This window comes from Lithobates pipiens, unplaced genomic scaffold (assembly GCF_037356315.1).
Source record: "Lithobates pipiens isolate NorthernLeopardFrog02 unplaced genomic scaffold, aLitPip1_a1.2 Scaffold_16, whole genome shotgun sequence".
Lineage (NCBI taxonomy): Eukaryota > Metazoa > Chordata > Amphibia > Anura > Ranidae > Lithobates > Lithobates pipiens.
This window is the reverse complement of record NW_027507748.1, coordinates 369912398-369930680: the sequence shown is the minus strand read 5'-3', so window position 1 is coordinate 369930680 and position 18283 is coordinate 369912398. Positions and strand designations below refer to the sequence as shown.

At 41.8% G+C, this 18283-nt stretch overlaps 1 protein-coding gene across 3 annotated transcripts in view; it reads right to left on the bottom strand.

The window, feature by feature from the left end:
- MED13 (mediator complex subunit 13) overlaps positions 1–18283 on the bottom strand; it is a 187373-nt gene that overhangs the window by 10741 nt on the left and 158349 nt on the right. For all 3 annotated transcript variants that reach the window (XM_077482121.1, XM_077482123.1, XM_077482122.1), the window contains exons 22-29: positions 17317–17508; positions 16034–16257; positions 15794–15936; positions 5933–6091; positions 4667–4840; positions 3470–3618; positions 2338–2511; positions 824–924 (exon numbers count right to left, since the gene is read on the bottom strand). In XM_077482121.1, coding sequence (XP_077338247.1) covers positions 824–924; positions 2338–2511; positions 3470–3618; positions 4667–4840; positions 5933–6091; positions 15794–15936; positions 16034–16257; positions 17317–17508 — 1316 coding nt within the window. The remainder of the gene's footprint in view (positions 1–823; positions 925–2337; positions 2512–3469; positions 3619–4666; positions 4841–5932; positions 6092–15793; positions 15937–16033; positions 16258–17316; positions 17509–18283) is intronic.

Here is an 18283-nt window from a genome sequence, read left to right as displayed (position 1 = left end):
TAGACTGCAAAAAAGATGGTCAAGATCATCACTGAAGGACTTAAGAGACTCAGAATCAGGCAGTCACTGCTTCTGAATGATCAGAAGTCACTAAGGCCGCAGAGAAGTCAGATACAGAATCTGAAGGACACACAGGGGAATGCTTTTGGCTTCTGCGGTTAGTTAGCAAAAAATGGGATTTGGGCCATAAAGTCTTAAATGACTGGAGGAAAAATCTCAGCCAAAAGGACGATCTTGCCACAACTGATGAAGCCAAAGAGAACTCTGATGAAAGGACAGACTCTAGGAGCAAAGGGCAACATGACTCCAGGTTGAAGATGTCAGCACCATCAGCAGACATGCTGCATACAGCTCAAAAGATGTGTGTGAGCTGGAGGGACTGCCTCTTCAGTGCCTAGAATCAGACGACATGTTGCAACCATGTGGCGGCAAGGAAAATTAAAAGGCTTAAACAGGCCAGGGCTCAGGTACCCATGAAACCCACATAGTTGGGGGGGAAAAAAAAAAAAAAAAAAAAGGTGAAAAAGACTTCAAACCTCCCAGGACACTAGCCAAAACATGGCATTCTGGTGGGTAGGATAGGTTATCCCGGCTGGCCTAAAGTTTGTTATCGGTGACCCATCCTCCTGTAGGTGCCAGGATAACCAGAAGGTGAAAACAACTTCCTGTGTTCCTCAATGGATAAAAATTAAAGGGGGGGGGGGGGGTGTATCTTATGCCTGAATTAAAAATTGTCTGTATATTCTTTTGGTCTTGTAACACAAATTCTGCTGTTTTAGTTCTAACGTAGAGAAGACAGATCATGAAAAATGACTTTTCTTACCTGAGGACATCTGAAGTTTGATTTGAATCTAGTGGATGTGAATGTTTGCTGTGTAGTAACTCATCCGATTGCACTGAAGGCACATGGAGGTGCAGAGAGGCCTAGAAGAAGAAAAAAAAAAAAAAAAAAAAAAAAAGAAGGAGGTAAAAAGATTTTAAACCTTTTCAAAACAAAATAATCCCACTAAATGGTAAAGAATTTTAAATATGTAATATCAAATAGTAGACATTGCACATAAGACTTATGTTCTTCTAGCCTATTAGACAAGCCTATTCTAATTATTTTACTGCGTATGCACGGACATCTATACAGTTTTAGTCTGGGAGTGCTTGAATATAGTCTTTAAAAATAATTCTTCCCTTGTTGACTTTAAATTGAGAACAAGAAAGGGTGCCTTCGCATAGGCTCTATGCATAACGCTAATATAATAGAGTTAGCACAACGCTAAGTTAATCAAAGCCTGAATAGTCAAAAAACATGATTAAAGTATGCACCCTTGGATGCTTGCACATACCCGTCAATGCCTTCTCATACACCCCAAGGATCTAAAAACAATGACCGATCTTATATGCAAAATACAAGATACAGATATGGGAGGTAGCCATATACATAAATTGGCCCTTCAATGGTTGTATGTACAAGCATCTGAAAGGACCTACTATTTAAAGCAGAGATCCATCAAAATTAAAAGCCAGCAGTTACAAACACTGTAGCTAATGACATTTAATATTAGGACACTTACCTGTCCAGGGATCCCACGATGTTGGCACCTGAGCCGATTTTTCAATCGGCTCTCAGGTGCCGCTGCCACCAGTCCTTATAAAGAAGGCTGCCAGGGCGCCTTTCACAGCCAGTTCCCTACTGCGCATGCAAGAAGCGTGCTGCGCTTTCTGAATGGCCCGGTGGAAGGAGGGGGCCGAACTACCGGGGGACCTTGCTGTGGAGAGTAGAGTCAGTGGATCAAGTGGAGCTGCCCCTTTTCGATGGAGCTCCGCTTTATCTACATTACAATTTGATTTTTTTTTAGCAAAAAGATATACTCATATTGTTTATATATCTTGTGTTTAACATTTGTCATTGTATGGCAACAGAAAAAAAGGATTCTCCTTTCTTGGATAGGAGGGGTTTTAAGTGCATCTTTTTAAAGAATACATTTGAAATACAAATATTTCCTCCATCACATGACCCTATTAGAGACGGCTATTTTTTTGCCTTGTGAAGACATTGCTTCTAAGAACTTAGGGCTCTAAAGGCATCACAACATTGCATACGAACATATGTGCACTGAGTGACTCAAATGGCTTGAAGAGGCAGCATCAACATTCATTTCAAATAGATGTGGACTACTAGACCTGTAGGGCCAATATAGTCGTTGCACTCCAGCTTTCCACACACACCCCCCCCTCTCTCATCATGGGAGACCTTCAGAACACGTCTGAAACAGCATATCCTCTAGATGTGTGCACATAATCTAAAAGGAGATTTTTGCAAATTAAAAAAAAACACATATTTACCTTAAGAAACAGAGGGCACTGATTTTGTGCTTGAGGACACGACGACCAAAACCAGTCAGGTAGAGGACCAGCTTTGGCAGTTGAAACAAAGTAACCAAGTGCCAAGGGTTGCTGCAAGATATTAGTCACCTCATCATGGGATTCCGTGGACAGCAGTCGATCAGTACCTTGACCCTGTAATTCCAATGTTTGAAAAACAGCGCTTAGGAATAAGCTTAATAAGTGAACCTTATATGCTATCCATTGCTGAATTTTCTAATATTCACAAAGTCTTTATTAAACAAATGATATATCACTTTGAACAATAAGCCCTAAGTTTAAGTACACACTTAAAGACTAGAGAGCTTAAAAAAAAATAAAAAATAAAAAAAAAAAAGGCATAAAGCTTTTAGTGTGTCCTAAACAGTGAAAGTTTTTTTTCCATAGGTGAACAGTACAGATCACTGAATGTATTAATTAGATGAGATTCAAGACGTTTTGCCATTTACGTGACCGAAAAAGAACATTTAACCAACATCATGAAAGTGAACTCCAATAAAATATGGCAATAGAAATCTGATAAGGGTTGTGAGCTACTTGGGTCCCCCATTTAGGGAGTTTTACCAATTTGCTTTCTAGAAAGATTTCCTATTGGTGGCAGGACATTTTTGTTTATGTGCCACTTAAAGTATTGTTTTTTTTTTTTTGGGGAAAAAAAACTGAAAACGTGAACACTCCTTGCCTGCCAGTCTTTGCTGCACTTACTTCCGTGGGTGATGCAGTTTCACTGTCCACACAGCCCAGTGGCGTGGTTCTGGGGTCTGAAAAGTCATGCTGTCCTTCCCCTTTTCCCAAGGATGCTGGTATGGATCAGAGTGGTTCTGATTGGTCAGAACAGTAACGTGTCGCTGTTGACCAATCAGAACTGCTCTGATCTGTCCCGGAGTCCCAAGGGAAAGAACAGCATGGATTTCAAATCTGCACTGAGCTCTGTGGACAGAAAAACTGTATCACCCATGGCGATAAGTACAGCAGGGACTGGGAAGGGTGTTTGTTTATTTTTTCTGAAAAGGTGTACATGAAACTTTCTTGATCATCCATATGTAAAAATAGCTTGAATATCGCCCCACATGCTACTTTAGAACTACATTACCTTGCCAACATCGCCTCCATGAGGATAATGGGATCCAGGTGAATGGATTGGAGAACCACCAGGTGAGGCAGGAAATATGTTGATAATATCTGGATCCAAATCATCAGGCGTCTCGAGTACATCAAAAATTCCCATGCCATCTGTTCCATCTCCAATAGAGAAAAGAATTGACTTATACTAAATATCAAACATTTTATGTAGTATATTTTATATATATATATATATATATATATATATATATATATATATATATATATATATATATATATATATATATATATCAATCACACCCTAAACCTGAATATCTAAAGTTGGTGCTGCTATAAAGACCTATATATAAATAGAACCACAGAGAATAGCACACATACAAAAAGGAGTAACTTCTAAATCTTAAAAGGCTGCTTAAAAACACCTGATCTTAATGAGTAAATATGGTGATTTAGTCACATCATATGGCCATACCATGCTTAAGTCCACCACTGCGCCAAAAGTACCCAATTTTCAGTGGGTCATACACCATTGATAATAAAAAAGATAAATCCCACTTCTCTTAACCAAGGGAGATGTGTGCTAGCTGCAGACAACACTGCTTAAACTGTACTATGACGGGACTCTTCCTGGAGCACTAATGGACACTGACAATGAAGTACTGTTGTGGGAGGGTTGAGTGCTCCACCCCAAGGAGTCTTTTTTTATGACTAGTGTAGGACCCACTGAAAATGAGGTACTTTGGCGCAGTGCTTAAGCATGGTATGGCCATATGATGCGACTAAATACCCATAATTACTTATTAAGATTAGGTGCTTTTAAGCAGCCTGGTAAGATTTAAAAGTTACTCCTTTTTCATTTTAGTATGTGTGCACTATGCAGAATTTTAAGAAAATGCATAACCAAGACTATTTAATAAGAAAAGGGCAGTATTTATGCATATAAACGAATATCACTAGTCTGAAAATATCAACATGCTCAAAGGCAGACTAGTATTGGGTTTTAGCATATAACTGCTATGGGCACTATACTGAAAGGATTGTTGGCTATATTGCTATTGGCTTTAGCACATCACTGCTATGAACAATATACTGAACATTGTACATATTATACAGTGTATATATTTTTTATAAAAACAGTAAGCTGCCTGATGTACAGTATATGCATTGTCTAAAGATTTCAGAAGATTAACTATACACAAACACTTACCAGTATTTGAACTGAAAAGGTTCTCATTTGTGTTGCTTGCTGATGCTACTTGCACAAATGCAGATGTGGGGAAAACTAAGATATGTGTGCATGATGTATCTTGGGGGGTATTAAGTTGAGAAGTCATTGTTAGTGTGGTGCTCCGACCAAACACAGAACCTGTTGATACGGAATCTGCAAAGGGAAAAAAGTAAGCACTTATCTACAGAAAATGCATGCATATCTGTATCACAATTTCAGCACTAACATTACTGTATTGTAAAAAGGAAAAGGTCACAATTACACCAAAGGTGTCAAGTTTGTGGGTCAAAACAAAAATGAGGTCTACAAATATACTACTGAAGCCCAAATATTGAGAAATATTCAATTAGACCATTCTTTTTAATCTACAGAGCAGGATGTATTTTCTAGATTGAGTAATGCAAAATAACTGGAGTCAAATTAGGTTGGCTCAGATACAACACAATAAATCGCAAATGTAATTAAATTCCAGCAAAGAAGCAGATTTTAAAAACGCAAATTTTCCCATCTATTGGAAACGTGCACAAATTCCCAGTAGAGAGGAATGGATATGAGGGGTGAAAAGGACCGGGGGATGCGGAGGGCTGGATAGCAACCTGTAAAAGGTCACTTGTGAATGCTTTACCGGTGTATTAGCGGTGTGGCTGGATAGGGTTCCTAACAAGGGACTAGTGTCTTCCAGCCTGGACTTGGCGGGACACTCTCTTCAAACACAAAGGAGGTCGCCATGACAGTGAGCTGGATAACCTGATTTGCCATGGTAGGCGAGGCCACCTCATCGGAGGACAATCCTAATTCATCTCAGTACTTAGTGCCTGAATGTGTGACTCCTGTGATGGCGGTCCGTTGGGAGGAGAGGTATGATGAAGGCCAATTGGCCCCCCCCCCTTCCTCGGCAGTGAGGTCTATAGGATTGTATTATTTGGCATGATATTCAAATTCACACTGCTTTTGACAATCTAGGATAGGTCTCAGAACATATTTGTTCAACAGTTTTTTGTGTTGTAGGTCTGTGGTTATATCATTAAAGCTGCCGCCTACTCCTAATGGAGTAGACAATAAAGCACATAGATGTGTTAAATCTGTTAGCAAATCCTATAGACATGTATAATATAGGCAATTTTTCCTTACATGTTGAAGAATTCCTATTGAGGCATGTTACTTTGCTTTGTATAAATAAAGATTATACAGAAAAAAACAAACCCAAAACACTAGTTTGACAACACACACATAAACAAGATGTACCTGGCATGATCACAAATGACCCCTGTGGCTCCATCGCCACCAAACAAGCACTTAGTATGCTGGGAGAGTCTGCTGCTGATATACCACACATCCTGCATGTATCCTTCAACCTCTTGCTCAGTGACTGAAGATTTCGACGACTCAGTAAACAACTCCAATCTGAAAAAAAAAAAGATTTAATTATAAGTCAATCATAACAACTTTGTACATCATAGTAAGCATAAAGTGTACAATACTTATTTTCCAAAAAAGCACCTTGGGTGGCCCAGACATGAAAAAACTTTCTGAACAAGTGGATTAAGATGGATTAAGTTTCAAACCTCACTGTAGGTCATAGAGAAGGTCAGCCACACTGGCCAAGAGGTGTTAAGCCAAAAAGAAGGATTGAAGATTTGACCTACTTGTAAAATCCTTTTTTCCTGCATGTACAGGACACTGGCTCTTAAGTTATGACAATGGGTTATATGCTACTATATTCAGGTGAGGACCCTGGCAAACAATTGTTAGGACACCATTTAACCCCTCCCACCCTCAGAAAACCACAGTTCTTTAGCAAGCAACCAGACAAAATGCCAGTACAGAGGAGCAGGGTGGCCTGTGTCCTGTATTGCACACCAAGAAAATTCCACAGGTAAGCAAAAGTTATTTTTTAATTGCACAGCACAAGACACAGGCTCCCCTAAGTCTTAACCATGGAACGTAACAAATACATAACCAAGTCAAGAGGCCCAAAACAAGGGGAATCAGGTCCCTAACTCAAAAAGCAGCTTGAGGCACTCTACAGCTGAAATGGAGTCAACAGAGGCCTGAACATCACACCTGGTAAAAAAACTTTACAAAATGTATGAATAGAGAAACGCAGCAGCCCGGAAAATCAGAGAAACAGGTGCTAAAAAGTCAAAAACGCTGAACGAGTCAAGTGAACCTCAACAGGGAAAGCAGGATTTCTAGGATTAGAGAATCTGCCTAATCCACCTAGAAATGGGGTAAAGGCACGCAGCACAGTACTGGTATAGCCTGCAGGAAGGACAAAAAGAATCTGAGGTTCAGATGGAAAAAGAAGCTGAGAAAGAAACTCACACTGTAGTTACTACATGTAGATTGATCTCCTTTGGGTGCTTTGGATCAGGATAAAAAAAAAAAAAAAAAAAAAAAGTGTCAGGACGATCCTAATAAAAGGTAGAAGCAGGAAACCACATTAGGGAGAAAAGAGGCCCAAGGCCTCAATACCACTTTGTCTTTATGAAGAAGAAGAAAACTAGAGTTATGCCCCGTAAACACAAGCTGATTTTCCGCCGGAAAAAACTTGGATGGTTTTTCTGACGAAATTTCGCTGAAGCTTGGCTTGCATATACACGGTCACACAAAAGTTCTCTGAACTTTCGACTGTAAAGAACAGTGACGTACAACACTACGACGAGCCGAGAAAATTAAGTTCAATGCTTCCGAGCATGCATCGGAATTTTGCACGTTGGAATTTGTACAGACGACCGAAAAAGCTTTTGCTGGCTGGAATTCTGCCAGCAAAAGTCCGATTGAGCATACACATGGTCGGAATTTCTGACTAAAAGCTCACATCTGACTTTTGCTGGCAGAATTTGATCATGTGTATAGGGGCTTTAGACTTACCGCTAACTGAGTCGTCCACGACAGCACTAGAGAGATGGGCTCCACCTCCGGAGGCAGGAAACACAACATTCAGAACCATAAAGAGCCGCTTCCGTTCCTCTTCCTCAGTCTTTAACCGAGAACTTCCCCAGAATGGCTTCTGAAATAAAAACACTCGTCCAAAAGGTATAACAGCATATAGGGAGGGAATCCCTGCTGTCCTGGAAGACTCCTACAAACAGAGTTACCGGTAAGTCTAACTCTAGTTTTCTCTAGTCGTCTGTCCAGGATAGCACTAGAGAGGATCAACGAGAACCTACCAGATAAGGGTAGGGGCTGGGGGTTTGACTACCTCTTGGAGGACTTTTCTCCCAAAAGCTTGAGCTTGCACTGAGTTAATGTCCAATCTATAATGCTTCATGAAAGTCGAGTAGTCTGATCATGTTGCTGCTTGACAGATTTGTTCTGGTTTCGCTCCAGCTTGCTCCGCCCAAGAAGCTGATAGTGCCCATGTGGAGTGAACCATGGGTGAAAAAAAGGACATTGCTTTTTTTAAATCTTGCAAGTTTCCACAATCGTTTGTTTTATCCACCTTGCGATTGTGCCTGTCGAAGCTTGGAGGCACAATTTTTTTCCTGAATGCAAAATTAATAGAGCATTGATTTGGATTGGCTGGGGACCCACAGAAAGAAGGAAAAACAAATATCCAAGTCCTGCGGAGTTTTGACGCTACTTAAGGCAAAAACCGTGGGTCTGTACACAATACCAGTCTGTCTTCAAAAATTTGCAGGAAAGGCTCCTTAATGGAAAGTGCATGCAGCTCGCTAATGCATCTAGCTGTGGATTATGGCCACTAAAAAGACAGCTTCGTGTGCGACCTATTTAAAAAAGGACAGCTCGTCCTTTTGTGACCATTTTATCCAATCTTGCAGTACCTTCAACAGATCCCATTTTGGCAGAATTTAGAAGGGAACGGGTCTAATCCTAGCTAACCCCTTAGAGAACCTGCTAACTAGCGGGTCTCTAATGCCAGGGGGTTCTCCAAAGAACAGATAAGGCCGATACCTGAACTTTTAATGTACTAATGGCCTAGATCTGCACCGTCTTGTAAAAACTCCAAGATTGCTGGAATACCTGCAGACACCACCTTGGTATCCAACCATGAACAGAAAACTTTCCAAAATTTAACATAAATTGCTTGGGTTACCTTCTACTAGTAAGAATTGGGTTTACCACCTTGTCCTAGAGCCCCTTACACTTCAGGAGGCTCTCTTTAGACACTAAGCTGACAATTTCAAGGACTGTATTTTTGGTAATAGAAATGGGCCCTGGGACAGCAGATCCTTCCTCTTGGGCAGCATGAGGGGAGGCTCCTCTGTCAGGGGTGCAAAAGTACAGCCTTTTCGACCAATACGGGACTGCTAGGATCATTGTGGAGTGCTCTTGAATAAACTTCCTCCTCAGGACCAGAGGAATACATTTGAACGGAAGAGGGGGAAATGCGAAATGTCCACTTCTTTGCCAAGGTGTCTATCCCCTTGGCCCCTACTTCTCTTTCCAGCAAGAAGTACACTGGAACCTTGGCATTTGATTTGATGGTGAACAAATACACCTCTAGGCCCCATTTCTCTAGCATTAGTTGGAAGATTTCCCTGTTTACTGACCATTCTGACTCGTACACTTGGCGTTGGCTCAGAAAGTCCACCAGATGATTATCCACCCCCTTTAGATGGACTGTGGATATTGACTTCAGGTTCCACTCTGCCCAAGAACAGATGGCGCTCGCTAGTCTGATTAAGGACAGACACCTTGTTCCCCCTTGTTTAAGAGACTGCTACCACACTGTCCAAGAGGACTTGTACGCAGTGACTTTTCAGCTCTCTGGTAAATGCCCTTAGAGCTTCACAGACTGCTTGCAACTCCCTCTAGTTGGTTGATCTTTGGGAATGTACTTTTTCCCAGTGCCCTTGGGCTACTCTTGAACCCCAGAGGGGCCCCTCAGCCCCAGGCACTGGCATCCGTGGTGATGCAGACGGACACCGGAAGAGACCATAATGGACCCTTTACAAGGTCTGGAGACAACTGAAACGGGCCCTTGCCCATGGTACTGCAGGGATTGTTACTGCCAGGAGACCTAGACCTGACATTGCTGGCTGAACAGATAGAAACTGCCAGATTGTTATGAAAAAAAGGCTGCTGTCTTCACCTTTTCTACGTTCTCCTCTGTGAGATAGATCTTCTGCATCACAGAGTTCACCAAGAACCCCATGTACTGCAAGACCTGTGTCAGGGTTAGGCTTCTCCCTGTTTATCAACCACCCCAGCTTTTCCAGAAAGGAAATGGCCACCTGCAAATCTCCTTGTAATTGGAGCACGGAGGGTGGAAAAAAAAAAAATAGTAATAATAATAATAATAATAAAAAAAAAGAAGGTTGTCCAAGTATGGGGTTGCCACCCTCAAATTTTTGAGATTTTTCCTGGATCGGGACGTGTAAATAGGCGTCCCTCAGATCGAGGGAGGCCATGAAGCAATCGGGGGGAAGAATTGACTTCACCGTAAAGATTATTCCCATCCGAAATGTCTTGTAGGTCACCCATTTGTTCAGTGGCTTCAAGTTCAATATTAGGCGGTATTTGCCCAACCGTTTCCTACTATAAAAACTATAGAAACTGTGGTTTATTTCTTATTTCTCACTGTGGCACTGGAATAAAAACTCACTGGTCTACCAAGTGATCAATCTGTGACAACAAGGCTGTCTTCTGAGGATCCCTGGAAGGCGCGGTTACAAACGCAGAGTGCCCTTGAACTGGATTTGATAGCCTTCCCTGATTATCCTCAGTATAAATCTAGTCTTTTCCCATTGTGGGAGGAACTGCTCCAATCTCACTCCCACGGGAACCAAGTGACTGGGATTTGGTGGTTTTCTTAGGAGAGGAAAACAGGACACCTTTCTGCTTCCCCACTGTTTCTTAGAAATTGACCCTTTATGGGTCTGTCCCTGTGACAGCCCTGGTCTTTGGAGACGAAAAAATGTTTCCCAGTGGCTCTTACGTTTGATATGAAAAGCCTTTTTCTTGTCGGCTGTACGGTCTAAAACTTTGTCTAGATCGTGCCCAAACAAGAGGACTCCTTCAAATAGGTTACACACCGCCTTACTTTTGAGGCCAGGTCCCCCGACCAGGATTTTAACCATAAAGCCCTGCAAGAGGAATTTACTAGGGCAGCGGTCTTTGGTGATAACTTGACTGACTCTGTAGATGCGTCTGCCATATAACCTGCCGGCTTGTGCAGCATGGGAAGGGAATCATTTCCTTACTGGAGGTCCCACTATTCCAAATGGCCTTGTAACTGGTCCAGCCAGACCTACAAATTACGAGCCACTATTGTTGTATCCATTGCTGGTTTTAAATTTTCATGGCTACTTCCCATGACCTTTTCAGCAGTACCTCCATCTTCTTGTCCATAGGATCCCCAAGGACACCCATGTCCTCAAAGGCGAGGTCCATTGATTTGACGCACTGGGAAAAGGCTGCGTTCACTTTGGCCACTTTGTTCCAAATATACTCAGGTACTCCAAATGGTAGTTTGAATCCAACAAAGACTTATGTAGGTTGAAAAATAACCTGCAACAGTGAAGATGCTGTAGGGCAGTCTAATGGGCGCAGAATCTTAAAGAGGTGGGCAGATTTGAGGGTTTGGATGTCTAGAATTTTAGAAAGAACCTAGGGGAGGACTGAAGAGGACTTTTCGAAAGCTCAGAAGGGGCAGAGTTTGCCATAGGCAACATTTCCTACAAACGAAGAGAAAACATACTAGCAAATTTTAAAGCGGTTCTTCAGTCTAAAACAAAAAATTTAAAGTCAGTAGTTACAAATACTGTGGCTGCTGACTTTTAATAATAGGACACTTACAGATCTAGCGCAGTACCCACCCGAGCCAGCTCTTTGCAAGCATGCTTACTTTGGAAATCCTGCTGTTACTGCTTGCGCCTTCACAGCCAGCTTCAAGCTAAACATGCACAAACTGCACTGCGCTTTGTAAATGGTCAGCTGCCTGGGACCTGTGACATGTCACTTTCCTTTTGGATCACTGTGGCAAACTGGCCAGAAGCGGGTATGAGTACCTGTCAAAGCCAGGTATCCACGCCCCCACTCAAAAGTAAAGAGGGAGGTGGGTGGAGGCAAAAAAGCAGAACTTCAACTTCTAGGTGAAGTTCTGCTTTAACTCCAGCAGGTGGGGACATTTCTAGCTTCAAACAAAAGCTGTTAGAGGAGATCGAGGGCGACTGACCATGCTGGAGTGAGTACTCAGTCTCCAAAAGATTAACCTTCCTCATTTTTCATTCCCTCATCTTCATCAGGAAACAACGCTGTTGAGATAGACAAGTCAGACAATGACACTTGCTTCTTGTGCATCCACAGAGATCTTCACCATAAGGTGTGGCATAGGAGCCTGAAAATACCTTTTTCGGTAAAAAGGAGGAATGGGGAGGTGAGAAGGCAAGACTCCAACATGTGAAGACTGAGATCCAAAGACCCAAGTTTGGAGAGGAACCTTGAATAATCTCATCATGGCCTATACACTCTGTGCAAGCCAGCCCTTCATCCTATTTCATTACCGTCCCACATCCACCATAAGAGGGTATCACCTGGGGGTACTTACAACTGCAATCAGTGCAGAGATGGTTTCTGCAGAACCGGAGTGATGCTCCACAGTTAAGGCTGATTAATAGACCCGGGGTGCAATCCGAAGCAGGGTAGCTGCTGCAGCTGTAAGGTGTCTGTAGCAGAGCAATATGCTCATTCAAGATTCCACTCAAGCAGGGGTGGCCAACCCGCGGCTCTCGAGCCGCATGCGGCTCTTTGGTCGGTTTCCTGCGGCTCTTCGGGCTGGTTCGGGCTGTGTCGATCGGTTTCTTTCGGCTCTTCGGGCTGTGTCGATCGGTTTCCTTCGGCTCTTCGGGCTGGTTCGGGCTGTTTCATTGCGGTGACAGGCAGCCCGAGTCTCTGCACTCCTCCGCTCCTCCCACACATCAACAGCCAATCAGCGTGTAGTGTCCCCCAGCCCGCCACATTTGAATACATAGGCGCTGGAGTGAGGCTGAAGGGGGGCAGAGGAAGGAGAAACACGCTGTATCTGAAGCTGATGAGATACAAAAAGGCATGACCACAAGTGTGCAGGTTACTGATCTGTCCTCCCTTCTCCCTCTGTCTTGCTCTGTACTTTTTTTTTTTTTTTTTAATAACGTTTCACCTGAACACTGATAAGATCTGCTCAGCACATTCTCGGTCTGTTGATAGTGTGACACACTGCTGGCTGTTAACCATTTCAGCTTCTTTTCACTTATTTATCCAGCATGCGTATGATGTGGCTCTTTGCGGTAACTCGGTAAAAAATGTGGCTCTTGGTCTTCGTCTGGTTGGCCACCCCTGCACTCAAGAGTTGAGGGGAAAGCGAAGGACCTCCCACATTGTGCAGAACTATGAACACATGCGTGCCCAACTGTGTTGCAGGGGCTCAGCAAACCTAGAGGCGATTCAGTTCGCATTGTGCGCTATATAAGTATTTCATTCAAACATTTTCTTAGGATGCAGAAACTGCCATGTACTAGGCCATGAACACAACAATTTTAAAGCGCTGCAATCCCCCCTACAACACACCGCTCTCAGCCTTAAGTAATCCCGCCACTCACGCCTCTGTGCCCATGAGTCCACCGACTAGCCTGAGGCTGAGGGAGTTAGTGTAAGAAGGTTTGGGAACCCCAGAGAGCAAGGGGCACTGAACTCTCCACTTGGGGTATTGGCCCCTTCTCAAGGAAGACTTCTAGCTTTGGCGCATAGGGTTTTCCAAGTTCAACTACCAGGATTTGGATCATCACTGCCTGGACCTGTATAGCACTCTACAACTGCACTGCTGTGCCGAGGATGAGCGCCAAAGTTCAGAGCCAAAGGCAAAAGTTAGAGGACAGCCTTGCATATTATATATATATATATATATATATATATATATATATATATATATATATATATATATATATATATCTGGATCCAGGCACGGTTTCAGAGGAGCGATGGATCCAAAAGCTGCAAATCATAAAGGTGCAGTGGCATCTATGCAGCCAATGGAAAACTGTTTTTTTTTCCCCCAAATGAAGAACCAAGCATAGTCTAATCTTCAACCTTCCAGTAATTACAAACCAGAAACCTGCTCTCAAAAGTGAGAGGTTGTACATCAGCTAAGGACACTAACACCATTAAAAAATGGAGGCGTTATATGGGCTGTCATAACAAGTTTGCAAGCGTTATTACCTGAAGGGGGCAGCTTATAACTCATGGTCAGACTAAGGCTCCTTTCACATATGGACCATTCTGTTTTTCATCCATCCGTTGACAGATAAACAGATGATCATCTCTTTTCATCCGCTTCCGACAACTTTTTTTTTTTTTTTTTTTACGGATAAAAGCCCCATTTTCCAGCCATTAAAAAACAGATGTAAAGGGACAAAGGGTCAGTTGCTGCATTGGTTGTTAGGAGCAACCAGTCACTATGGGGGGGTTTGTGGTGAAGAAAGGCAGATGAGCAGTATACTTAGTGAGGGGCAGCCTGTACAGACAGGCTCCCTCACTTGCCGATGGTCACTGTCAGCTTTTAAATATAATGGTTATATATATATATATATTATATATATATATATATATATATATATATATATATATATATATATATATATATATATATTACTTAATAGCATCGAGAAGGAGCTGTCATTCAACCTGCCAGTAAATTAAACGGGCGGGCCATTGGGTGAGCCCGCTCTTTTAAGCAAAACAATTGTGATTCTCATTTTATCCAAAATCGTGCAGCTCTAATGTAAACCAAAAATTTCAGTCAAGTGGTTAAGTGGATGTATAAACTGATCCGATTTTTTCTTTGAAAAAAAGTGACTGAACTGATTAAACAAAATGAAGGCATGTGTGAAAGGGGCCTTACACAAAAGTCCAAGACCCGGTTCACACTTGTGCGCTCTGCAAGATGGCATGTAATTCAATGTACTGCAAATCACATATGATGTCCGTGCGATTTCAGCCATACAGATAGTATGGCTGATATCGCATTGCATTCGGACTAAACTGGCACAGGACTTTTATTGGTCTGTACCAGAATCGGATCGCATGGGTGTGAACACCCATGCGATCCGAATCATGTCTGAACTGTCAGTTCGAAGTGCAATATGCAAGCTGAAATAGGGGTGCCATTAACATTGTATTAACACTCCCAGCAGTCTATGAATCTGCCGTCAGAGTCTAGTGTGATGCGGGACTCCGCAGTGGATTCGCAGGGTTCCCGCATCGGACAAGTGTGGTCTTGGACTAAGTCCAGGACTGGAACCTGGGTTGTCAATTTCACTAAATAGAAAGACTCCCAGGGAGTTGGTCAGGAACCTTTGACAAAAATAGAAAAAAATCTCACAGGTTCTAGCCCTCCACAACTTTTCTTTTTTTAAATCATGTCATTTTTATTGAACATTTTTCAACCGTGAAAAAAAAGAAAAGTAAACAAATAGACCAAAAAACATCCATTACTACATCTTCCCTAAATTTTCTAAACTTTTTTTTGTCTGGTAGTGGTGCTGTTGGAGAGATCCACTCACTGCCTGCATGGTAACATGTTAACAGGAACTGATGGGGAGATATTCTCCCTAACAGAGCCTTAAGAGCAGAAAAAGACACGACAAGTTATAATGCTTCCTCAATCTATCCTAAACCAAGAAAAATATTTTGGCTAGAGATATGCCAAGTATTTTTAACTTCAACTTAACCTTTTGCCTATAATATCAAAGCATATCACAGTGAACATTTGCAAAATACATTACAGATGAAAAACAAACAATAAAACATAGTAGGAATTAGTAGGTGCATTGACTTATATGAAACAACCATTACAAATAAAAAGTACATACACAGGTCAAAAACATGCTAGACATCTGTGAAGCTTAAAGTACAACTAAAAGGCATTTTTTTTTTCTGGACAGTAGAAGTGGATTAGAACACTTCGTTTTTTGTTTTTTTGTTTTTATTGTTGTACGTGCCCCCTTCCCAATGGGAAAGGGTCAGATATGAAAATGAATATGAAGGGTTAAAACCCTCCATAGTCTATCCAAAATGAAAAAAAAATTAAAAATTAAACTTTGCCTATAGTTCTACCTTCAATGTATAATACACAAGATTTCTGGACTTTATATCAGGACATACCTTTTAGCTCTCCATGACCTATCCTTCCCAAACGACCAATGACTACCCTCCACGGCAAAGAACTCATTTGTACAAGTCCTTGACACCATTCCCATAATTTCTGAAGGCCACTGCGACGAGCAGAGCCCTTTTTCCTCCTAGCTCTGTAAATTCAAACAAATACATAAAACTGAGTCTAAACCACATTTTATGGAATATAGGGGTGCAAGACTTAATGAGACATTGTGGCATAACACTTACCGATTTTGCACATCGATATTTATGATGCACGTTTCCAACAACTCTCCATAGAGGTCTGTACAAGATGCCAAAAGCCATTTCTGATCATGAGATAAACAGTATCCAAGAAAAAGAACATTATATTTTTGACCAGCCTCTCCAAATGTTTCACCAAGTTCGGTCTGCTTGTCCTTAACTGGTGCCAGAATAAAAGGCGGTGTGTAGAGTCGAATACAGTCCGGTCTCTAACAGAGGAAAAAAAAAAAATTAATTTGCATTCTCCAAGTTAATAAAACACTAAAATGTTACTATAGAACTACAGCCAACCTAAAAAGCACCCAAGATGGTAGTGCTCTAGCACATCAGTGTAGGCGGTATATAGGATCTCGACATTGCTCAAGGTCAAACATCCCATTCAGTTGTATAGCCAAGCCTTGCCTCCTGCAATTGAACTGCTAAAGGCAAGAGCCTTGGTGTGCAGTAAAAACCTTAGGCACCAACAGCTGAAAGACAGAGGCCTCATCCTTGTGTACAGATTGGCCACAGCTTCCAGGGGGCTCCATGGGAACAGATTTAAATAATGAAAAATTCCTGCAAACATCAGTGCCTAAGAAATTTAGCAAATGCAAGTCTCCCTAAAAAGTTCCTCAAGTAACCAAAAAAAAAAAAAAAAAAAAAAAAAAAAAAACAGGATTTTTTTACACATTATAAAATTGTTTTCTTGAAGGCCATTGAGGGGGGGGGGGCACAGGAATTCAGATACTGCAAGATATACTGCCACCTACAGGAGAACTGGACTAGTTAAAAAAAATAAAATAAATGTAGGCAAGCCCAGGATAAACCCCCCCACCCATCCCTCTATCCTGCATGCCCATAAATCTTGTTTCAGGCTGGAGGAAAAACTTGAAGGAGCAAGACTTTGTTGTGGTTCAATTCAGCAGGAGATCTGTTGACGGTTCCCTTGCTGACCACAATGGACACGACCGTCATGAAAGAGCCATTAATATTTTGATGTTTTTTGCTTATTTCTTTCATGCTGTTGGTATTATCCTGGAGGGGGTGGTAGGTCCAATTCAGTGAGGCCGTACACTTCTGCTTTAAGCAAAGCAATTTCTGGATGAAAGGACTATTTTTAAGACATTGTCAGCCAAATATGAAAAGGATCATTTACAGTGCTCTGCATATTCTTTAACAGAAACCTGCATCATAACACAAAATTATTCTACAAAGTGAATTATATCACGCAGATGGCAAAACAAAGATGCACAATAAAAAATTTTTAGAAACACAAGAACGCTACTTACTTCTGGACTTTTTAGAGAATTTTCAATGGCAAGCCCTGGTCCAAAGCCAGTTAGCGTTTTCACATTTGTTGAATATGGAAGTGGTCTTCGGCACTGTGTAAACACTGAGAAAGCTAGTGACTTTAAATGCTGGGTGTAATTCTGACGGTCTTCGTGCCTTACTGGTTGTAGGAGATACTCACATGGAACAATCTTAAAAGAAACAATAACATGAGGATTCCTGGCATGGGCATGTTTAGTTATGATCTTTGCTCATTCTTTGAAGTGTTAGATGCACAACTCCAGGGATGACAAGAATACACTGAGATTAACATTTTTGCAAGTCTTTACTCAGCATTTCTTTGAAGTAGACCACTCACAAGCTATTAAGTATTTAACACTTTATGGTTCCACAGGTCATTCAAAATGGTTGTAAACCTGAAGACATGAAAAATGAACAAAGCACATCCCCCTATAGGGAGTACTAGTCTGGATCTAAAGCACCTTTCTGATCCCTCTAACTGCATGGGTCACCGAAAAGGCTCTAAGCTAATGTGACCACCTCAAAATGGAGAGGAACTGCCCTCTCCAGCACACAGCAGGTGACTGTGTATGTTTTTCTATGAATGCTTGTACAAGGGGGTCCCTTCTCTCCACTCACCCAACGGCGTAAACTGTGCTCTAGCTCTGCAGTGTGTGCGAGACATCAGATCCCCAACCCCTGCTTAATAGAGTTGAGAGATGTGTAAAAATGTGTGTTTTATAAAGCTGTAGAGAAGAGAATTGCAGATACAGGTACAACTTATGATTCATCTCTATCACCTGAGGCTAGTCACCTCACTGGGTATATTGTTACCACTACCACTTTAACCAGGTAAATCTAAGTCATGTACTCTAGTAGTCCCAAGATTATGGGTGCATTATTTACTCAGACTCAATGTCTGTTCAGTCTTAAAAGTTGAAGCCCCCCTTACTCAAGCTTCATACC